The sequence below is a fragment of the Medicago sativa genome, chromosome 8, assembly GCF_051527215.1.
Source record: "Medicago sativa cultivar Bolivia chromosome 8, Bolivia_mono, whole genome shotgun sequence".
NCBI lineage: Eukaryota > Viridiplantae > Streptophyta > Magnoliopsida > Fabales > Fabaceae > Medicago > Medicago sativa.
In genome coordinates, this window is record NC_140756.1 from 68,772,037 (window position 1) to 68,795,302 (window position 23,266).

General features: G+C 31.8%; 3 protein-coding genes across 3 annotated transcripts; 1 reads left to right on the forward strand and 2 right to left on the reverse strand.

The window, feature by feature from the left end:
* Window positions 1-2,593: 2,593 nt before the first annotated feature.
* On the reverse strand, window positions 2,594-3,376 carry LOC146900909 (uncharacterized). Its single transcript, XM_085731699.1, has one exon. The coding sequence runs from the start codon at window positions 3,374-3,376 to the stop codon at window positions 2,594-2,596; it is 783 nt and encodes a 260-aa protein (XP_085587825.1).
* An 11,201-nt stretch (window positions 3,377-14,577) lies between these two features.
* On the forward strand, window positions 14,578-19,747 carry LOC146900910 (uncharacterized). The gene is made up of 12 exons (XM_085732121.1): window positions 14,578-14,750; window positions 14,893-15,007; window positions 15,129-15,174; window positions 15,605-15,674; window positions 16,265-16,351; window positions 16,477-16,593; window positions 16,980-17,456; window positions 17,627-18,127; window positions 18,215-18,274; window positions 18,367-18,453; window positions 18,766-18,894; window positions 19,115-19,747. The coding sequence occupies exons 2-12, from the start codon at window positions 14,998-15,000 to the stop codon at window positions 19,412-19,414; spliced, it is 1,884 nt and encodes a 627-aa protein (XP_085588247.1). The 5' UTR covers window positions 14,578-14,750; window positions 14,893-14,997; the 3' UTR covers window positions 19,415-19,747.
* A 1,710-nt stretch (window positions 19,748-21,457) lies between these two features.
* On the reverse strand, window positions 21,458-22,219 carry LOC146900911 (STS14 protein-like). Its single transcript, XM_085735695.1, has one exon. It carries the CDS (start codon window positions 22,115-22,117, stop codon window positions 21,599-21,601), a length of 519 nt encoding a protein of 172 aa, XP_085591821.1. The 5' UTR covers window positions 22,118-22,219; the 3' UTR covers window positions 21,458-21,598.
* Window positions 22,220-23,266: the final 1,047 nt, after the last annotated feature.

The following is a 23,266-nucleotide window of genomic DNA, read 5'->3' on the forward strand; positions in this document are numbered from 1 at the left end:
AAAAGTTGGTATATTTATAGGGACCAAAAACATATTTAACCCTTTATTTTATGAAAAATTCTAAATTGAGAATTAAAATATGGAGTTGATTGTTCAAATTGACCCTGTAATATACATGAAATTTTCAAAATGATCCTGTAAAAATAAAAACATATATTCTAGCCTATAATCTGAGATTCTTCTTGTTTTTGACCCTATCATATACTCCTTCCGTTTCAAAATGAGTGTCGCTTTAGTCAATTGCACACATGATAGCGATTTTCACAAGTGTACGAAATCGTGCAAGTAGTAATTAAAACGGTAAGACCGAGTATCGAACTTGAGGATTGCGGTATACTATTGAATCAGATTTATGACTTAATTGAACAAAAGATTACGAGGTTTGTTTTATCGCAATAATGAAAATTAAACAAAGTAAATTGGTTCAAACTTAATAAGAGAAACGCGTTGGGGACGAGTTTCACCGGATTATTACCTAAACCTATTAACCTGATTATCACAATTGAATCGACTTATTTAATTTTTACCAAATTCTCTACAATATTCGTGCTCTAATTCCTTAGTGACAGAACCTTTAATTCTAAAATAAAAACCTAATTCCTTAGTGAATTTGCAGATTAGAATTAAGCATGAATAATCAAGAATTCTCAAATAGTTCCAAGGGTTTGCATCTATTCCTAGATTACAAAGGCAAGGATCTCCTATCTCAAGCATTTATAAATTCCACTTCCGTTTCACAATATAAACCGTAAATCAATTTAAAGGTGATCAATCAATAAAAGCATTAAGCATGGAGATAAGAAAAACAATTGAATAAGTTTCATCAAAAGTCATAATCAAATTACATGGCAAAGGTATTCATCTAGGTTTACTCATCCCCAACAATGGAGGGTTTAGTTACACATAGCAATTAAACAAGAGAAAGGGATAAAAGAGATATTACAAGAATAATTCATGAATGATTCTTGATAAATCTCATCCAGTGATGCTCTAGATATCTTATTATGTGTTTCTATGCCTTTTGATCTCCAAAAACGTGAACCCTTATTCAGAAAGCACCTCTTTATATTTATTAGAAGCTAAAAATCGGCCACCGTGCTCCAAAATCGGTGGCTGATTTCGTCAACACGTGTGCCCAAACTGTCCAAATCGGCGGCCGATTTTCAGTCTTTAAAAACTTCAATTTCTTCTCCTTTTGTAGCTTGTAACCCCATGAATTGCAATGAATATGACCCAAAATGATATAAAAATGCCTAAGAAAAACTAAGATGACAGAGTGTCATCACAACCCCAAACTTGCATCGTTACTTGTCCTCAAGGAACCAACTTAAAATGAAAAATGACAGAAAAGTAACACCTACCCCACCAATGATCATGTCAAAAGTTCATCTTCCTTGTTAGCGATATGATGAGCTAACTTGCTTGGTAACACATCCATTCCACAACTTCTCGCAACAATTTTGAATGTAACATGGTTCACTCAGTCGACATGTAGAACTACTATATTACCAAAACTTGAAAACTTTCTAAGCATCAATCAAAGTCAATATTATGTACACACTTTTAAGGACTTTTCAGGTTATAACGGGGCTTAGGTTAGGGGTGGGATCATTTGGAAAGTAGGTTTAAGAAAAACAACGGAGTTAGACATCATCCTACGGATCTAAAACACACCACACACCATAATACCAATTCACAATTAAATCCGGGGACTAGAGAGAACTATTAATAACTTGAACAGCTGATCACTTATCTTCAAGCATTTTTTTTTGAGCCGCAAATTTGACAATTCAGCTTATTTTTATCATGCTTATATTCTTTTTTTTTTGTAGCACAAAGTGATCTCTTTTTTTTTTTTTTTTTCCTTTCTCTAGTACCCCTACCCCAAACTTAGAATGTTGCTAGTTCCAAAAGCAACCCCAAACTTAAACTTTTCAAATATAACACACATAAACATGTCTAACTCCAACAAAATTTTGGGTGCATTCCTAAGGTCTCTAGGCTTGTAATGTGGTTAGTCACCGAAACAAAAGGGTCTAAATCCTAGTGGCTCAACTTGGTTTAAACAAAGGATAATTCAATATAAACAAAGGTGGGCTACAAAGGCTCAAGGTACAAGCAATTTGCCTTAGTGTGTACAATATATGACCAATCAATTACAAAGAAAAATCGCAAATCTCAGAAATAGCATCTACATGGAAACACTCATATTTGTAAAAATTGAAAAATAAATTTAGGCCATAACCTTACAAGCTGAGGTTCTGGAAGTTGTGGCTACCTAAGCATCTTTCCTGCCGTACACTTCCCTCAAAGAATCATGCAAGCAACCAGCTCCTTTGAACTTTTGACAAACCTTTGGTGAAATCTTTTTTACTGAACTAGTAAAATTCAAGAAAAGTAAATTCATTAAAATCAAACAAGTTCAGATGCAATTACAGATAGGGGGATCATATAATCATAATCAAGACACTTCTCAAGTCTGACTCAATACAAATAGAAATAACATAAACAAATAACAAAGCAGGGAAATGGATGAGTTGCCTCCCATCAAGCGCTTTCTTTTACGTCATTAAGCTTGACGCATCAACCACTGTTAAGGTGGCAAATATGATACAAAGAACGCATCATCCTTCTTCTTCCTTTTGTTGGGTAAGAACTCCATGAACTTGAATAATAGATCGTGTTGCTTCCATATCCTTTTCAAGTGGACAACAATGAACAAGGCATAAATGGCATCTAGGACTTCATCAATCTCTTCCTTTTTCCCTGCCTTGTCGCTAAATTTTTTTGGAGGAATGTTTTGTTGAGGAATTTCTGGTTGGACATCTAAATCTCTCCAAAGTTGGGACTTTTGAGTTTCCTTACCAACAAGACCATCCTTAATGTTTATCGATTCCCCCTCATCTTCTTTCTTTCCCACAACGCTGAATTTATCTACAATCTTGAGCTTCTCAAACTCAACCACTTGCTCAAATAACCTTTCACATTGACTCTCAAATCTTTCAATTGAACCTTGATTATTATTCATGAATTCAATCAAAACATTCTTGATGTGAAAATTCCTGTCATATGATTCGTTGGGAAGAATTTGAATAGGTAGCATTTGCTCCCAATTATTTTTTTCCATGAGAAACTCATCTTGTGCTTCTAAAACCAATAGATCTTCATCTTTTGGTGGTGGGACATAAAAATAAAAAGTGTCACTCTTATGCCCTTTTATAAAAAAATCAAATCTATGAGGTAAAAACCGAAGGAGGTCCTTTTCAAATGTATCTCTCATGATATGCCCTTCCAATATACGACATTGTGCAGTTAGAAGACAAGTTTCAGTTTCTTCCGAAAGTTGTAGAAGACGATAATCATCAAATTCTTCCATACTATGCGGTGGTTAGTTATCTCAACGGAGAAGAAAAAAAATCACTAGAACTCGACATAAAACTTAACAAATAAAAATAAAATAAAAACGAAAATTTTATTGCAGAGCAAAAAATTTCAATTAAGCAAAAATAAAATTCAACAGTGATTTAGCAATCCCCGGCAACGACGCCAAAAACTTGATAGCGATTTTCGCAAGTGTACAAAATCGTGCAAGTAGTAATTAAAACGGTAAGACTGAGTATCGAACTCGAGGATTGCGGTATACTATTGAATCAGATTTATGACTTAATTGAACAAAAGATTACGAGGTTTGTTTTATCGCAATAATGAAAATTAAACAAAGTAAATTGGTTCAAACTTAATAAGAGAAAAGCGTTGGGGACGAGTTTCACCGGATTATTACCTAAACCTATTAACCTGATTATCACAATTGAATCGACTTATTTAATTGTTACCAAATTCTCTACAATATTCGTGCCCTAATTCCTTAGTGACAGAACCTTTAATTCTAAAATAAAAACCTAATTCCTTAGTGAATTTGCAGATTAGAATTAAGCATGAACAATCAAGAATTCTCAAATAGTTTCGGGTTTGCATCTATTCCTAGATTACAAAGGCAAGGATCTCTTATCTCAAGCGTTTATAAATTCCACTTCCGTTTCACAATATAAACCGTAAATCAATTTAAAGGTGATCAATCAATAAAAGCATTAAGCATGGAGATAAGAAAAACAATTGAATAAGTTTCATCAAAAGTCATAATCAAATTACATGGCAAAGGTATTCATCTAGGTTTACTCATCCCCAACAATGGAGGGTTTAGTTACACATAGCAATTAAACAAGAGAAAGGGATAAAAGAGATATTACAAGAATAATTCATGAATGATTCTTGATAAATCTCCTTCAGTGATGCTCTAGATCTCTTCTTATGTGTTTCTATGCCTTTTGATCTCCAAAAACGTGAACCCTTATTCAGAAAGCACCTCTTTATATTTATAAGAAGCTAAAAATCGGCCACCGTGCTCCAAAATCGGTGGCCGATTTCGTCAACACGTGTGCCCAAACTGTCCAAATCGGCGGCCGATTTTATCAGATGTTTTTTTTGGCTTAGACTGCAGCAAAAATCGGTGGCCGATTTTACAAATCGGTGGCCGATTTTCAGTCTTTAAAAACTTCAATTTCTTCTCCTTTTGTAGCTTGTAACCCCATGAATTGCAATGAATATGACCCAAGATGATATAAAAATGCCTAAGAAAAACTAAGATGACAGAGTGTCATCAACACAGATTAAGGAATGAAATAAAGTAGTCAAATGTCATAGCAGTTTTACCAAATTATCCTAATCAACTATTGATTTGTTTTTCATTAAAGAAAAAAATAATACCTTGGAAGTAGTGTAACATAGTATTAATTGAAGGGTACAATTGAAAAGGAAAAGTTATTATTGCATTGGAAACTGAAAGTGACATTCATTTTGAAACAATTTTTTTTGGCTAAAACGACACTCATTTTGAAACGGAGGGAGTACATGAAGTCCATAAAAATGACTTAAATGTTGATTTTTTTATGATTTTTTATGGGTGCGTTTATGGTATTAAAATATTGTTTTTCAGATAAAATTAGTATTTTCCGATAAGAGACAAATTATTTATGAATTTTTAAAGAATCAAACACTCAAAATACAAAACATTTGAAATCTTCACCTAAAAATCAAATTTTGAGATGATTGTTTACATAGACATCTAAAAAAACACATAAAAATTATATAAAAAGTTTCAGAACATTTCTAAGACATCTCTATTTATTTTGATTTTTCAACCAAAATGTGCAAAATTGTAATTTTGTCCGGAGTAAGGATAAATTGTGTTCCCTAATTTTGCAGGCATGGTTAAAACATCATAACAACCTTCACCATAAATTTTTTGAGTTTTAAAATGAAGGACAAATTAATTATGAATTGTTTAAGATATTCTTAATTATTATGGAAAACAAAAAATTTATAATTAACCATTCCTTTGTCGGAAAATTCAAATTTCTTGTTAAAAGCCATATTTTAAAGTCATAAACATGCTCGCGAAAAAGCATAAAAGAATGCAACATCTAGACCACTTTTCTTGACTTTGTGCATATTAGAGGGTTATAATTTGTGATTTTAGTTTTGCATATTCATTTTTTAGACTTCGTGTATATTATAGGGTGAAAATTGGTCAATTCAACTCACTACAAAAATATTTTTAAACAAAATATGACAATTATTCAATCATCCACAACACCGAAAAATTAAAAATGATGCTATCGAGTTTAATGTCTTCAACCCCTTCATTGATTATGTCTACTTGGACACATCTTTGACAACCCCCACCCCCAATTTATTGTTTTTATCAGTTGTCAGACATGTGTCGTACGAATGTTGCCCTAGTGTTGGACATACGCGTGTATCATACTGTAGGACACAATTAATATCAGAGGTGTCCGTGCTTCATAGACGCATAGTTATAAAATGGGAAATCTAACATATCGAATTTGTACTTACCATGCTTACACTTGATACATTTAGACTCAATATATTTGAATCAGTCTATAATTGTAGATTGTTTTTCCTCTTATGAAAATCAAGTGAGTTTTTAGTTGCTGCTAGCGATGAACAATTGAAGATGGCGAGGGTCAGTAAAATCTGATTCATAGTGTAATAGTTGTCAAAGTTATTTGAGAAGTTAGAGATTATAACTTTTTTTTTTAAGGAAAAGGACTTAAATTACATCATTAGTGTTCAATACAATTTTGTATGTCAACCAAGATTTAAAAATTAGCTGATAATGTTACTGCCTTAACTAATCATGGACAAATTCATTTGTTTGTCTCTTAACAAACTTGACACTAGAGTTTTTATAAAGATGACTTAAAAGAGCTCTATAATGATCAATGATAGCCCTGATTGACTTACATCATGCTCGTGGGACAAAAAGAACTATCTAAGTTAGAGATTGTAAGTGTAATAAAGCTTTTAATTTGTCACTCAAATTGAAGCAGCTGTTTAGTTATTACTGTATCAATTGTCAGCTTCCGTTGAAATATTGAAATGGGGGACAATGACTAAAGTCGTTAATTTTTTTTTATTTGTTGTATGGAATTGTTAAAACTAAATTTTAGGTAAACTAGCAGAATAGTTTGCCAACTTATTAGCTAGAACTAGAAAAAGAATCCTTTGAACCTCCTCTTCCCCACCTCCAACCTTATCCAAATAAAAAAACAAAGTTTATTTGTCTAAATCCTGAAACTATAAAATATAAGTCTATGAATATGTGTGAAATTTTTATAACATTGCACTTTGCATTTTTAAATGCGTGTTGTGCCAATACTAATTTTTTAGCATTTTTTGCTGTTTTTTTTGGGTCTTAAATGGATTTTAGTGAAATTCTTGTGTAATTTTCAAATTTTACTACATATCGACCATTTCTTCTTCTCCAAGCCATAAATAAGGACGTACTTATCTGATTGTACTGAATCAACATGTGATTGAAATCTAAGAAAAAGAAATACAACTTTTATATTGAATCCGAAACCCAAATCCCAATTCTAGGAAGGAAAAATAAGGACGTTTTAATGGTCAAACTTGCTAATTATTGAAGCTAGTCTATATAATAAAGGCTTTGGGTTATTTACTCTTGTAACTATTGTTATTGTGCTAACCCTTCCTTTTGCTACCTCTCTTTTATATTGAATTTTGTATTTGAAAACCTTCAATGGCATGGTAAAACCTAGATCAATCCACATAAGGATCTCGAGGTTTAAATTATGTTTAATTCATTCATGTGATTCAATTTATTTTCCTTTTAATCTTCAATTCTTTTTATTTCTGCAAAATTGTTTTATGTATTAATGCTTAATCATATCAATTTAAATTTTTCTTCTTAATGATCATGAATCAGATATTCAAAATGATTTAAACACTTGATCTAACATGTTAAACGAGGTGGACCTACTCAAGTGCTCGAACTCGAACTCAAAACTTCAACTCGTGCCATCTAAAACAACGGGTTAAACTAACTGGGCTAGCTGACTTTACTTGTTTTTAACCCATAAAACTGCTCCGCAAGATCTATATCCACTAGCACCCTAGCTAAATGCACAAAAAACGTGTTCTTAGTTGCATCATCCTAAGAGATGGTAGTTTACTTTGGCACTTGTTATTTCAAATAGTATTTTCATTCACCAATATTCTTGGAGAAGATCCATGATTGTGATTCATATTTGCTCATGTTTTTGCCTTTCATCGTTGGGATTAAAATCTTTAGTCCATTGAATATACGTAAAATACATTACTTAGAATTTAAAGCTTGTACATATCATATTCTCCGAAGATTAACAACCGATGAAATTAGTTTCGGAGAATATGGTACGAGACTCCACTAAAAATGACAAATCATATTTCTGATAAAAATTAGTGTTCCACAAAGTTGAAAAGTATTTAAAAAAAAAAAAGTTGAAGAATATTCTGCACTAATAAATGATTAAACAAGAACATGACAAATCCATATAAACACACACTAAAAAACAGTCACACACTGTACCCCCTGTCTCACGTACGTTAAGCTAACGGAGACAATTTGTGTTGCCTACTAGATCGAGACAGTACACTTGTATAATTGATGCTGTGTGCCAGCCAATATGTGGTTCACATTTTGGAACACAACTTTGATTCTGTCACTTATTATGCTCTAATGATTTGAACAAAAAGATGTACCCCTTTTTCTTTGAAATAAAGTTCCCATGAATCAACAGTGCATTCTTATCTCAAGCTCCAATTTTAATTTGCTTCACCATCTTAATATGTTATCACTCAAGATTATTGGAATCCTTCCAAGATTCATTTAAAGTTATAGAAAATTACTCTTCACATTTATAGAATTGTTAATTTCCTTATATCGACGGCAGATAACTGCAACTAACACTTTTAAGATCAGTTGAATCGACTTAAAAAAATGAATAAACTAGTCTTAAAAAGGTCAGCGGCAGATAACTGCCACTGAAAAATGTCGAGCCACTGATATTAAGGAATGATCAATTTTAGAAGCGATAAGAATAATTTTCAAAGTTATATGCATATGAAATAAGTAGAACAAAGACGGATCGCTTAAATAATATATTAGGTTCGAGCCTTACGAGTTTAGTTGGAAGGTGAGCGAGAGTCCATTAAAGATAGTCAATTAGATTCCTGACGGAGATCAGTTATAATTTATAATCTTTCAAAAAAAAAAAAGTTATAATTTATAAACAAAGCCGACAAATACCTCACACAAATAAAATGTTTAAAAAAAAATATAGAAATGGGTGAGTTTAGATCCTTGTCTTATGGATGCTAGTATTTTGTAATCCTCAATTAAAGAGTTTTAAGAGACATTTTCGATGATTACATATATCTAGGAAGCATGTCTGTCAGTTGATTTGAAAATCGATCCCCTCACTTGGTCGAAACCAATACTCCACATAATTTTCTTCGTATATATTGGTATTTTCTGGCTTTGAGTCTTCATTCTGAATTGTAATGGAATTTTGACTATAAGATAAAATAGAAGTTTCATTTGTTTATTTATTGGGACCACACAAATTTCGACTATTCATGCAGTGAAGTTTAAATAACAGATGTGTCCAAAGAAAAAGCCCTGCATTTTTGTTCTTTTGTTTTACTCGGTGCATTGAGAAAATAACTACAATATTTTGTTTAGATAATGTTCAGATGTTAGATTATATACTTTGTCATTTTGCCTACAAGCAATGTCTTATATACATAATCTAATACATTAGGAGAATAGAAAATGTTGTTTAAGCGAATAATGTTCAATTTCAGCACAGTTAATCTCTCATCAAAGAAGGTTACTGGTCTTGGTCTATAACTATAACTATAATCTCTCTTGGTTTTGTTTTTTATGATACCTTTATGCTTTGGTTTGAACAAAGTGAAAACAAGATGAGAAGTTCATCTTTTATATGGGGAAAATGTAAATTATTGGAGGCATGCAAACAAGGCAGCTCGATTGGTCATGAGTTGAGGGGTGTTGAAGAAGCTCTAGGAGTTCAAACAACCTAAAAAACTAACAAACAATCATTTCATAACATATGTCTATTAAAACAATAATTTCTTTATAGAATTGATTTTAAATTAAAGCTAAGTGTATGCGTTTGATTTAATTTTTAGATGGATCAAAATTGATTTTATAGATATATAATTGATTTTATGAAATTTGACTGCTCTTGAGTATAATTGATTTTGTCTCTCAAACTGATTCTTCTTGAATCTAGAAATTAGAGCTTTTTTTTTAGAATTGATTTTTACAATCAAATTTATTGATTATCTCCCTTTTAAATCAATATATTCAAATATAAATCATTTTACATTCAAACATAAATCATTTTACCTTAAATGAACTTATAACCAAAGTCAATTTACTAAAAATCAATTTTTATTAACACTTGAACCAAACATACACTAAAATGTATAGCTTTAGTCTTTAATTTATTGGGGTAATAGTCACTTTGGTCCCTGAACTTGTAATGAGTAGTCAAAATAGTCCTTTAATGTATCAAAACTTCAAAGTAGTCCCTAATTGTGCATTTTGTTAGTCAAAATAGTCCTTAATGTTAAAATATTTCATTAATATTGTCAGATTAGTCCTCCAATATACTTACTTATTGTCATATTAGTCCTTATAAGTACATGTTTATCGTCATTTTAGTCCCTATATAAAAAGAGTTATTGTGAACATTGAGAGGTTATTTTAGTGTCAAGGACTATTTTGACAAACATAATGCACAATCAGGGACTAATTTGAAATTTTGATACAATGAAGGACTTAAATGACTAATCATTACATATTCAGGGACTAAAGTGACTATTACCCCTTAATTTATTATTCAAATCACCTACATATAATATACCCAAAACCTAAATCATTTTTAACTATACAATCACTTTAAACTAAAAATTAATTTAAACAAAACAAAGTTAAATCAAAATTAATTTTCTACACACTTGAATCAAACACACCAATGCCATCATGTGATAATATATATTGTGCATGTGAACATGAACAAAGCTCCGATCCCTTTGTTAAGCAGTTATCTTTCAGCTTTTCCCTAAGCTTTTTCCTTCCTTTTTGGTTCACTTTTTTTCAGTCTCAGCAAATGTACAGAGAAAAAAGGAACTTTCTTAGATCAGTAGTTTCACATAACGACAAAAAGGGATAACTGGCCACCTTACCACACTCCCATCATTTTCTTTTTGTATTTGTTTTGGTAAAGATAAAGTTCAATTGATTAACATATTTTGTATATTTGTGGTAATATGTGACAACCGTTACACTTTGATATTGAAAGACAATATGCTCATCTCCTAATTCAACCAAAAACATTTAGACAAATAGAAACACCACAAAACCTATACTCCTTTATAAAGCAAACAACACCTTTATGCATTAGCTTTTTCACCCCTTTTGAGATAAATACTTGCTTTACTTTCTTTGCAACCAGGTCTATTTTGTTACCTAGTCACTTGTTTCATCGTTATTGGTTAAACCTTAGTGGTCTAGTGGGACTCTATGCAAATAAAATGCCATTTTCATGATAAACATGGATGGATTAGACATGACAAGTGATACTCCAAATTAATGTGAAAGAAATCAAATAATTTTGGTAGTCTTCCATATTGTGTGCAGTGTATGTTTGAATTGTTAATGAGGCTGGCAGAAGTATTGTGATTTACATAAAAACTATACTTTGGATCTTTAAAAAGTTATGGTGTTGTTGTGATTTTGTCGAATTTATCGTCAATTCCGTTAGTGCAGTTCAATTTGTAGGGATACTGTGGCATGCAATGATTAAGGTTTGAACTCGAATTTTTCACTTATTCAACTTAAGGGGTGACCTTCTAACCACTAAACTACTAGATAAAAAAAATTTAACCGTCATCCCAAATATACATATAGGCTAGTGCATTTAAGTGTGGATTAAATATGTTATAATCTCAATAAAATTATTTTATCTTTTAAATTTGATCCCTATAATTATTTGATCATTTGTAGACTTGTAGTCCCTACATCTTATAAGAACGGACGTTTATGTTTTTTTTGTTTACAACATTTATGTTTATAATCTCACTAAAATTATGTACTCCTTCCGTTTTAAAATGAGTGTCGTTTTAGGTGTTTATACACATATTAAGAAATGCAATGATTAAAAGAAAGAGAATGGTTATTTTACCAAATTATCCTTATTAACTATTGGTTAGTTTTAAAAGTAATACTTTGGAAGTAGTGTGCAGAGTATTAATTGGAGGGTACAATTGAAAAGAAAAAGTTATTATTGCATTGGAAACTGAAAGTGACATTCATTTTGAAACAAATTTTTTTGGCTAAAGCGACACTCATTTTGAAACGGAGGGAGTATCTTTTAAATTTAATCTCTATAATTTTTTGATCATTTGTAGTCCCTACATTTTATGAGAATGGACTTTTTTTTTCCCTACATATGGCTAAAGCACCCGTTTTATGAAATGTAAAGACTAAAAACACTCATTTTTATAAAAGACGGAGACTAAAATTGATAAAAAAAAAAAAAAAGTATATGGACTTAAATAAAAGAATAAATTGCTTATAGGAATGAAACAAATATTTTAATATCAATAATAAATTGATACAAGTGATAGGATTTGAACTCTTTAAAGAAGTGGTAAGATATTCCATCTCTAACTATTGTGGATGAAAAAAGTTAAACTAAAAGATGAAAATCCACCATATGTATACTATATGCAAACTTCGTGCAAATAAAATAATGATAAAAAAAACCTCCATATTTCAATTGGATTGCATTGCCATCACAATTGCGGTTACATTTGCTCACAATTTTCTATAATATTAAATAAAATTGGAGCCTTTATAATATATCAAACCGTTATTGAAAGTTGAACTACCATAGACAAAAATCATTTGAAGATAAAAAGGTCACCTGCTACAACACTGTATGACTAATCCAACTTACCTATAAAAATAAATGGCACAATCATATTCAAAATGCACCTCTTCAACCAAAACCAAACTACTATGTAACTATCTCATATAATTTATTTCAATTTTGCGTCCTTTATATGTTTGGTAAAATCAAATACCTTATGATTAAAGATTGATGCAAAATTAGATAAATGGTGGAGCATATGCACCAACTCTCACCGACGAGAGTCAATGTAAATGTCTCTATCTCTAATCTAGTCATCTACAATGTTCACAATAATTTGTTGAGTTTTGGTGGTATATATTCTATTCCCTCCGGTCTCAAATGTAAGAAACTTTTCACTTTTTAGGTTCATTCAATAATTGATGTATGTGATTTATAATATGGACCACATATATCAATTATTGAATGAACCTAAAAAGTGAAAAATTTCTTACATTTGAGACCGGAGGGAGTAACTCTTAAATACTATTATGGATTCTGAGGAGCCAAGTTATAAACATTATTAGTTCTGCATTCAAATGAAAATCAATTAAACCCTCTAATTCTAATGGTTAAACTAAAAATGTATTGGATGGATGCACGTGAGTGAAAACAGCATATGAGGTACACAATGAAACTAAAGGACAAGAAAATTAATTTTTAAATGGATTGAATGAGAAAATGTTAGGAGAGGCACTTGTGTTTAGCCATGCCTTGTCTTTTGTTTAAGCCTAAAAGGGAAACAACTTTTCCATAGTGCATTTCTACACCTATTTATTTACACTTCCTTATCCGAAGAAAATATAAAGTAAGATAGTGCAAATAATAATATTGTTAAAAGATACTGTAAGATTTTTTTTCTTCTAAGTAATCTATTGGATAAAAATTAATCCTTCTTGAATAAACGAAGAAGCTAGAGTTCAAATCCTAACTCTTGCATATCACAATGTCTTTATCAACTGAGATATATTTAAGGGGACATTATAACAATATTTTTATTTAAAGTACAATATTTTTTTCAACCATGTTATATTATAGTTACGAAATTTTCAACGATGTTTAATAGTGATTAATTACTTTCGACAAACTTGTAAGACACGCAAGATGAATTCTCTCCTTTCAACTAAATTATTTTCATACACAAGAGCGAGAGATGAAATCCCTGACAACATGTTTAAGAGGCCCAATTCCCTTATCATTTGAACAAATTCATTGTTGATATAATATTTATTATAACTAACGTCAAGATGGACACTAATGTGGTCATCTTACCGTTTTTCTTTTTCTTTCTGAAGGAATCTTACTGTTTTTCAATTGTGTTTAATTGTATGTTTATTTTATCGTATTTGATTGTAGATTTTTTGGAATATACCACAATTAAATAAAGATTCAACTTATATTATTTTTATTGTAGTGAAATTGTTCATATTATATAATGAGATTTAACTGTTTTTAATTAAATATTTAGATAATATTATACGAAAGATAAAATTGTAATTAAAATAGTTAAAATGAAGAGTATAATTTGAAGATAAAAAGTCAGTTTAAAAAGATGTATCCCCTTTATATATAAAGGTATATATATTAATGAAATTTTAGAAGAGTTTAATTATAAGTAAAGAGTTTTATAATGTCGGCGCATCACAATAAATCATGTGTGATTTGTTTTATTTGAGAGGATCATGTATGTGATTTTTTTTTATCAAATAGTCTGGTGGTTAAAATTTCATCTTTTTAAGGTGAATAAGTGGAGAGTTTGGTTTCGAACATCGACCTTACATATATTATTCAATGTTCATACTAACTGAGTTAAATTTACATAGACAATCATGTGTATGACTTTATTAAGTGATTATGAGACAAGTCAAATATTTTTAATAATTTGATGATTATTATGATTAATTGACGGCATAAAAACAATCCATTTTATCATTCTTCCAATTTTATATTACATTATAAACACTTGTAAGTTGATTTTATATTGCATTATTGTCTAGTGGTTACATTTGTTAGATTTTAAACTCATTATCTTAAAATTACAATACTAAGTTTTTACTATTGAGCTACCATTTCAAGTACTATTTTTATTTGTCTTTCTAAAGTCACAATTAATTTGACAGAAACAAAATTTAAATGAAATACTTATAAAAAAGATATATTCTATTGTACTGAAATAAAACATAGAGTGAGTAATAAATTAGTTGTACTTATACCACTAAGATTATTAATCTAAAAATAGTCTTCTTTGAAGATAGTGAAGTTGGCCACGCCCTTCTTCTTCTCTCAAGTCACCTTGGATCTCTATAACCTTTTTGGTTTATTTTCCACTTTTAGGTGTTTTGACATTTTCCTTACTCTATCACTACCCTCAACAAACCTCAAAAGGTAACCCTTTACAAAAGCCTAGGAACATAGCATAACAATAATCATTGGAGCAGTATTGGTCAAAAAGAACAGTCTCATTGGTCAAAAGCTTCATTCTTTACCTTAATGGGTTTGGTTTGGTTTGTTTTTTTTTGTTGCACAGTGTCATTAGTGGTTCTGTTTAAGTTCTAAGCTGAAATGCAACAAGAGTACAAGACAAGTTTAGTGTTTCTGCTTCATTTCTGAATAAACAAGAATAATAGTTGTTATGTTCTTAGGTAAGTAGTTTTATTCTGGTTTGCTTTGTTTTTTAGTATTTTCAACAATTGTTGTTGTTTGTTATGTTAAATGTAATTAGTTTTCCTTGAAGTAACTTTGATTTTTCATGATGGGTTTTAGGAATGGGACTTGAAGGTTTGATTCCAAGGCATAATCGTTCAAAGAGGTGAATCTCTATTTAATGTGTTTATGTTCTCTTGTTTTTTTCTTCTTCTTCTTCTTCTGGAAACTCGGTATTCGGTCTAATGACCGATTCCATGTCCATTAGCAGAGGCCCAATTGAAGTCGGAGCAAAGCTCTGTATGGACAGAAGTTGGGTCCTTTATGTCTCTTGAGGGGTTGTTTATTTTCTGGAAAATGAAAAATAAAGCTTTCACATTTATGTCAAAATTGTTCTTTTTTTTCCTTTTGGGACTAATTTTCTATATCCATTTGGATTTTGGGGAGAAAGGGGTACATGTTTCAAACTAAAACTAAAGGTTCATTACTCTTGAAAGGGTATCTCAAAATACAGTTTTTATTATATGAATTAATGAATGAATATTATAACTTATCATATATTAATTGTGTTTTACTGTTTTTATGTTATATGGTAGCTTTCCTGATAAGGAAACAGTGAAGAAGGATTGTTCAGATAGCGTTGAGACTTCAGATCAAACAAAGCTGGTATAATAAATCATTCCTCTATTTCATCTAAAAGTTGTCATAACTTTTTTCTAGCTTTTTTAAATTGAGAATTTGAAGGTACAATTCTTATAAATACATTGAATTTAATTTTGATATATTGTCTGTCAGTGTAAAATTTTTTACAGTCAAATAATCACAATTAATTGTATATGTGGTTTTTAAAATAGTTTTAATTAAAGCATGGTGCTTAAATGCCATCATTTTTTCAGTTAAGTTGGTATTATGAACGTGGAAGGAAGCCCAAAATTTTCTGAATGTTTTTTTTATTTTGCAAAATTTAACATGGCATGGATGATTAGAGAAGTGATTTTGTGGCATGTCGAAGGTGTAGTGTCCGGTGTCCCCAACCACCGACACATGTGATTACATAGAATTATTTCCATTTTTTCAAATTATTACTGGTATCTACGTGTAAATGTCTGTGTCAGTGCTTCGTAGAAAACATGCATATGTGGTAATTAATCCCATCTCTTAATGTGGTGATATTGATAGTATAATTTATTATCACGGGGGCAATTGTTTATAAGCAAGATTTTCATGCCTAAAGTATGAATTTGATCTGGTTCCAGGATACAGGTTACCTCACAGAATGCAGTGAAACTAGGAAAAAGCAAACCCCTATGAATAATAATGTTCGACAAACGCTGAAGCAAGAGGTAATGCATCGCAACTGTTAATTACAATATGCAGCCATTTTTTTTGCAGTATGGTTCAATCAGTCATTTTGTTTTAATCATATTATAACACTGTTTTTCAATTATCTATGTCTATTTTGTTGCAGATTCTACAATTAGAGAAAAGACTAGAAGACCAATTTAAGGTCCGATGCACATTAGAAAAAGCACTTGGATACAGACCCATATCTCTTGTTAATCCAAATGACACGACAATACCCCAGGTTGGAATTTCTTCAATGAATTATAACAATCATCTTTTTTTCAGTTATTAAACCACTTTTTCTTTCCAAGTTCACTATCAATAAGATTAGTGAAAAAATGTGTAATTTCTTCGATATCGACAGTTTTAACCAATTATCAACTGGTGTGTGACAAATCCAGAATTAATATACTAAATTGTTTTTTGAAATAACATTGGTTTTCCATGCATAGATGTAGTTTTGGTTTCTGCATTGTATGTGCCGGCAAACATAAAGTTATCGTGCAATCTTAAATGATCATTACACATTGTTTAGGAGTCTGTTATAAGTTTGAAATATTTGGTACAACTTTCTTGTTCATTTTCATGTATTGCTATTTGTCTGATAAGTTTTTTCTTTTTCTCCAGCCAACCACAGAATTAATCAAAGACATTGCAGTTTTAGAGTTAGAAGTTGTATATTTGGAACAATATCTTCTCTCCTTGTACCGTAAAGCATTTGAACAACAACTATCCCCCGCCGTGGCTGCATCTGCATCTACCGTGGAAGAAAGTGAAAAGTCTCCTCCTGTAACAACACCTAGAGCAAGATTCCTTCAAGTTTCTCCACCCGAGGTCTTAACCAAAAAAGGATGTTCAGATGTACAATGTATTGATCATGAGATTCATACACTTCAAAAGGAATGTAATGGATATAAACCTGAGACTCCAGATAAAGAATACATTGTACATCATCCAGAAGAAAAGCATTCAGACTCTAGCGTACATCGATGTCACTCCTCGTTATCCCAATATTCAACATCTACAGCAAAAGTATCTTCTCAAGAAGAAGAGTTGACTGATTCTCTACGCGCCTGTTATTCTCAACCCTTGTCCATGATGGAGGTAAGTCATGCTTCATGGAAAATTCTTATACCTGTTTTAATATGTCGTCTGGCTCCTAATTCATCAGTTCTGTTATGAAGTTTTGTCTATATGAGCATTAATAGCAGAGAATGATAGTACTTTTCTAGGCCTTAATTTGATTAAATTTTGGCTCAACTTGTTTTATACAGTATGCTGAAAGTGTTGATGCTTCAACCAAAGTAATCAGTCTAGCAGAACATCTCGGTACCCGAATATGTGATCATATTCCAGAAACAGCTAATAAGCTTTCTGAGGATATGGTTAAATGTATATCAGCTATATATTACAAACTTGCAGACCCACCTATAACTAATCCGGGCCTTTCATCTCCCAGTACTTCGATAAGTGCCTTTTCTATTGGCGATCAAGGCGACACGTGGAGTCCAGGGTTAAGAAATAACTCCTCTTTTGACGTACAGTTAGATAATCCTTTCAACGTTGAAGGATTCAAGGAGTTTAGTGGGCCATATAGCACCATGGTTGAGGTACCGTGGATTTATAAAGAGAATCAGAAGTTGGCAGATACAGAACAGTTGCTCCAGAATTTCAGGTCACTTATTTGTCAATTAGAAGACGTAGATCCAGGGAAGTTGAAACACGAGGAGAAGTTAGCTTTCTGGATCAACGTACACAATGCTTTAGTGATGCATGTAATTATCATTTCTCAAAACCATGTTACCCTTTAATACATTTCATTTCTCTCACATGATTAATTGGTTTATTTCTTCTTCTAATAGGCTTTTTTGGCTTATGGAATTCCACAAAACAATGTGAAAAGAGTCTTTCTTCTCTTGAAGGTAAAAAGCAATACTAGCATTTTTAGTGAATTTGAGTATGAAACTTAGCCTATCTACTTTAGCTGACTTTCTCAGTGTATTGCTCTTTACAGGCTGCATATAATGTTGGGGGTCATACAGTCAGCGCAGACACAATACAAAATACTATACTAGGGTGCCGAATGTCTCGTCCTGGACAGGTGGAACATACAATCCCAACTCTAACCCTATAAGAATTAACCGCTTGTATCATATTGCGTTTATCATATAAGTCCTTATGTGTAAATTATTTATATGACATAAGATAAAATAAAGTCAAATTGTTTTCTTGAGCTATCTTGAAGAGCTTATGGACATGTCATTAGTTGTTTCAATAAGCTCTCCGAAACAGCATCACAAGTGCTTATGTTTATAGATAAGCTCAAATAAGCTAATCCAAACAAGCCCTTAGTTAAAATTCCTGTTGTGTGACTTATGAGATCTTCTTGTAAGTAACTTTCTTCCTCTTGCAGTGGTTCCGCGTGTTCTTTTCTTCGAAGACAAAATTCAAAGCTGGAGATGGACGACAAGCATATGCAATCAAACATCCTGAGTCTCTTCTTCACTTTGCACTTTGTTCAGGAAACCACTCTGATCCAGCGGTACTTATCTCAGTTCTCGTATATATAATGTGATTTTCATTTGATTATGACATCTCCATTTTTATAATACCTGATGCTATCTTTACATTCAGAACTCAACATTTGTTTGGACAAATACCTTCTGGCACTGTGGGTGATCAAGTTAACAAAACGAACAATAACTGTTTTTTACATGTTTAATGTAAGTGAGTTGTTCATGTTGTACTGAACTTTATGACAGGTACGTGTATATACACCGAAGAGAGTGTTTCAAGAACTAGAAGTTGCAAAGGAAGAGTACATTAGAGCCACGTTTGGGATACGCAAGGACCAGAAAATACTTCTACCCAAGATTGTAGATACATTCTCCAAAGATTCAGGTTTGTCTCATGCTGGTCTTATAGAGATGATCCAACAGTCTCTACCTGAATCCCTGAGAAAGAGTGTTAAGAAATGTCATGCAAAATCCGGGAAGAGCATAGAATGGATTCCACACAACTTCACTTTTCGATATCTGATACCTAAGGAGCTGGTTAAATAATTACTTGGTAGCTTTATGTGAGACCATCTGCAAATGTTTGGTCAATTATTGTGTATTCTTTTGGGATTTGGATTTGGTGCAGTAATTGTGTCACGCAGTTTTCGATCTCAACTGTCCGATCTCAAATTACCAGTTGAGATTGTTTTAATTTTAAACTGATTTTGTTATTGTGAAATCTGAACCATCGGGTCACATATTAACGGCCGAGATCGAAAACTGCGTGTAACTCTGTCTTTTGTCTACTGTAACAGATCCTGGTTTTGTACAAAATTGACAAGGTAGCAGCAACAGATAGATCTAATATTTAAATATGTAGCAGCATTTTGCATCTGTAATATGTCTTGCAATGTTAGTTATTCTAGTATCTATAATTGTAGTAGTCAATCAAATGCCAATTGGATTTCTTTGAACTTCAACACAGATATCAAATTGAGATTCAAATCGCGATTACATAGACCTATTTTTTGATTCATGAATCAAATCTTACAAAATCAGTTTGTTTTTTTTTTGTTTGGAAAATCTTCATAATAGCTGTTTTAAATCATGGCACCAGTAGTTAACACTGGTTTCAATTATCTATCCTAGTGGAGCCATCTCCACGTGTAAATCAATGATAATGTCTTTAGTTTAGACATGAATATGAACAGAACATAATTGTTGCCCCATAGGTGGTGTTTGTACTGTCCAGTGTTGACCAATTCTAACATCTTGTGTATTAAATTTCAGTTATATTTAAAATGATGTTAATATTTAGAGTCTACAAGTAGCTTTACTTGGCTGTGTTTTAGGTGTTTAACGGTCTACATTGATAAATCAAGAAATATTACGGATTTGAATTATATACTGCTGATGCACAATGCAACGGACTGTGGAACTCGTGAATATAACGATTAGCGCAGTCCGCTGCACCATGCAACGGCCGTTGGGAATGCAAAATGAGAGTGGAAGATTCTCGCATAAACTATAGTGGTAGGATTAGTAGACAAAAGACATTTTGGATTTACATGAGACAAGGATTGAATATGTGATCCACACCCTTGTGTGCCTTGCATGTGCACGTGACTTCCAGGTACTATGGTTCATTGGAGTCATTAAGTTAGTGACCAGTGGGTGGAGAGAACCCCACAAAGACACAAATGCATGCCTAAGTTTGTACCTCTCCATGCAAACAGAAAACTTTAATGACATTTATTTTTTGCAGCTTGGTAAGTAAAACAACCATATACGGAATACCACAAAAAACAGATTGGGATAGCAGATATTTCATTGAGTTTGCCCTACCTAAACTATTCTTTTTACTTTTTAGTAAAAAGTTTTTTATGTTTGTCTTATCGCTCCAATAGAATTAGCTTTGTTAATGTAGTGTTCATAAGAGATGTAACTAAAGTTTTTATCAAAGCAAAGGTAGAGGAGTAGCTGTTTTACTTGGTAGTGAAGTGCACGTGGCTGGGTGATCTTAATTAACTGGTTGTTGATAATTTATCCAACATTTTTAAAGGCAATTAGGCTTCATGTGCTTGTTTTTTTTGGCTGTCTTCCCTTCCCAAGGAAAATACGGAGTTATATACGTTAAATGAGCTTGAATCCCATTTCAAAAGTTAGTTCAAAGGAAGAGGATTGAAGATATATACTAAAACATGTTCATACACTCAATGGTTAGAGAACATGGGTAATATAGGACTAGAAACAAACTACAAATAACTTCAACAATATATAGGATAAGTAAAGTCTGGTAAAAACTATTTCATCTAAGAATCGAACCAGGATTTTCTCAAATCATTCGTCGTTTGATTTGATGAGATAACAACTTAAACTCAATCAAGTTAAATTCATTACCTAATTACTATGAAAACTTATTTTACTTTCGAAAATCATTCCACAAAATTTCTTCATATCAAACTTAATTTTAACAAAAATCATTCCACAAAATTATAATTATAATTGACTAACCCTCGTCCAAACATACACTCTAAAATATTAAAAAATAGTAATAATCTAAGATCTAGTTTGTGTGTCAGTGAGTGTGTCTAAGACAGATCAAGATCTGTAAACTAAAGTTATTATTTATTACTAGAAATTATCAATTTGAAAAGTTACACTTGCATGAAAGATCAAACCCAAATCAACCAGATCAATACTAATACTAATAGAAACATAGCAACATTACAATCGCAAGAACAATTTTCAGTAAGGACTCTCTCCAACATAATTCCCAGGTGGATAATAGAAACAAATACTCAAACTAGCATCATCCTTACCACACGTAGTTTGAGCACATCCAAGTTCAACACTCTTCCTCCAAACAACTTGAGTATAAACACCACACCTGTGATTCACAACACACGAATTATCACTATGATTATAAAACTCCTTCTCTTTCACCCACTCTTCAACCACCATGCGCGGCGTCACGGCCGCGCCACGTGCCATAAGCTGGTTGGCACCATATTTTCCGGCTGTTAAGTTGGCAAACTGACACGAAAGTTTGTCACGTTGATACCGGACTAGCTTGCTTGTTGTGTTGGCGAGCTGCTCACTCCATGTTAGTGGCTGTACGCCTACTGATGCTCTTGCTTGGTTGTGTGTTTGTAGAAACTCCCTTGCGGTGGCTGAAAGCGGTGGTGGTGCTGCGGTTGAGGTGGTTGAAATGTGGAAGATGGTTAGAGCTGCTAGCAAAAACGTTAATTGATGATAGTGAACCATTTTTAGTTTGGTTTCAATGTGTAGTTTTGTTGATATGTATATGTGTGTGAGCTTCCTCAAAGTGAGTGCCGTGCATAAATCCCAATATTCATAGAGGAAATAAGGGGAGGTCCACTACATGAATCAAATACCATTATATTTTTCTATAAAAAATCATGCATTTATAGAAGAAGTCTTTTTTTTTTTAACAAAAAAAATAGGAGATAAAATTAATAATGAATTAGTCGCAATTGTTAATGAAATCCACTTTAGATAAGAGATAGTATGACAATTTGTTTATAAATGAAGACAATCCTTACCTCACGAACTAATTTTGTGGGGTTGTGTAAGATTCAGCCACTCTTTCTAAAAGTAATATAATTGTATGTTTTCAACTCTTACACCAAAGAGAGTCCCATGTAATATGGTAATCCAAAAATATTTGTAAAATAGATATTTAAAATAGATTTGTATGCCATTAAAAAAATATATTTGATACATAAATTTAAATATGAACAAATTCTAATATGAATATCATAAGTGGTACACCGTGGATCAATAGTTAAAAAAAAAGTTTAAAACTCTAACCGCAACACAATTTATTAAAACAAAAAATAAATATGTAGCTCTTTGTTTGGTAATAGAAGTTAATTGTCCTTCTTATTTTCATGATTGAGATAACAACTTAATTGATACAAATTAGCTTAAAACAACAAAAATAAAAAGGTAATTCGTATTTGAAATGAGATCAATCAAATCACTATCTTAGCCATCGTGACAAAGAGAGCCATGAGTTTTCATTTTTAAAAATTTGAACAAGTTTATTTTTTTAAAATTACCGTCACCATCATTAGAATTTTATGTAAAAGATGTATTGCATGCATAAGTGAACTTAAAAGTCAACTCATTGATTTTCGAGCTAACTCATATGTAAGTGCATTTATTAACTAATAGGAGATCATGCAAGTAAATGAATTTTTTTGGAAGGATATAGTAAATGAAAATTGTTTATGGCGGGTTAAGATCCTCTCCATTTATAATTTTGTCCATTTGTTGCAATTTGAAGAGAGATAGACACAACAAAAATAATGATAGTGGGATTCACTTAGTGATAGGACCCATCACTTATTTTTTTTTGTCTATCTCTCTCCAAATTACAACAAATAGAGA

Excerpts from the sequence above, each read along its gene's own strand:
- LOC146900910 (XM_085732121.1), top strand. Across the intron at positions 18,128-18,214 it reads ACAATGCTTTAGTGATGCAT|GCTTTTTTGGCTTATGGAAT; the intron begins GTAATTATCATT and ends TTCTTCTAATAG. Across the intron at positions 18,275-18,366 it reads GAGTCTTTCTTCTCTTGAAG|GCTGCATATAATGTTGGGGG; the intron begins GTAAAAAGCAAT and ends TGCTCTTTACAG.
- LOC146900909 (XM_085731699.1), bottom strand. The coding sequence starts at position 3,376 with ATGGAAGAATTTGATGATTATCGTCTTCTACAACTTTCGGAAGAAACT.
- LOC146900911 (XM_085735695.1), bottom strand. The coding sequence starts at position 22,117 with ATGGTTCACTATCATCAATTAACGTTTTTGCTAGCAGCTCTAACCATC.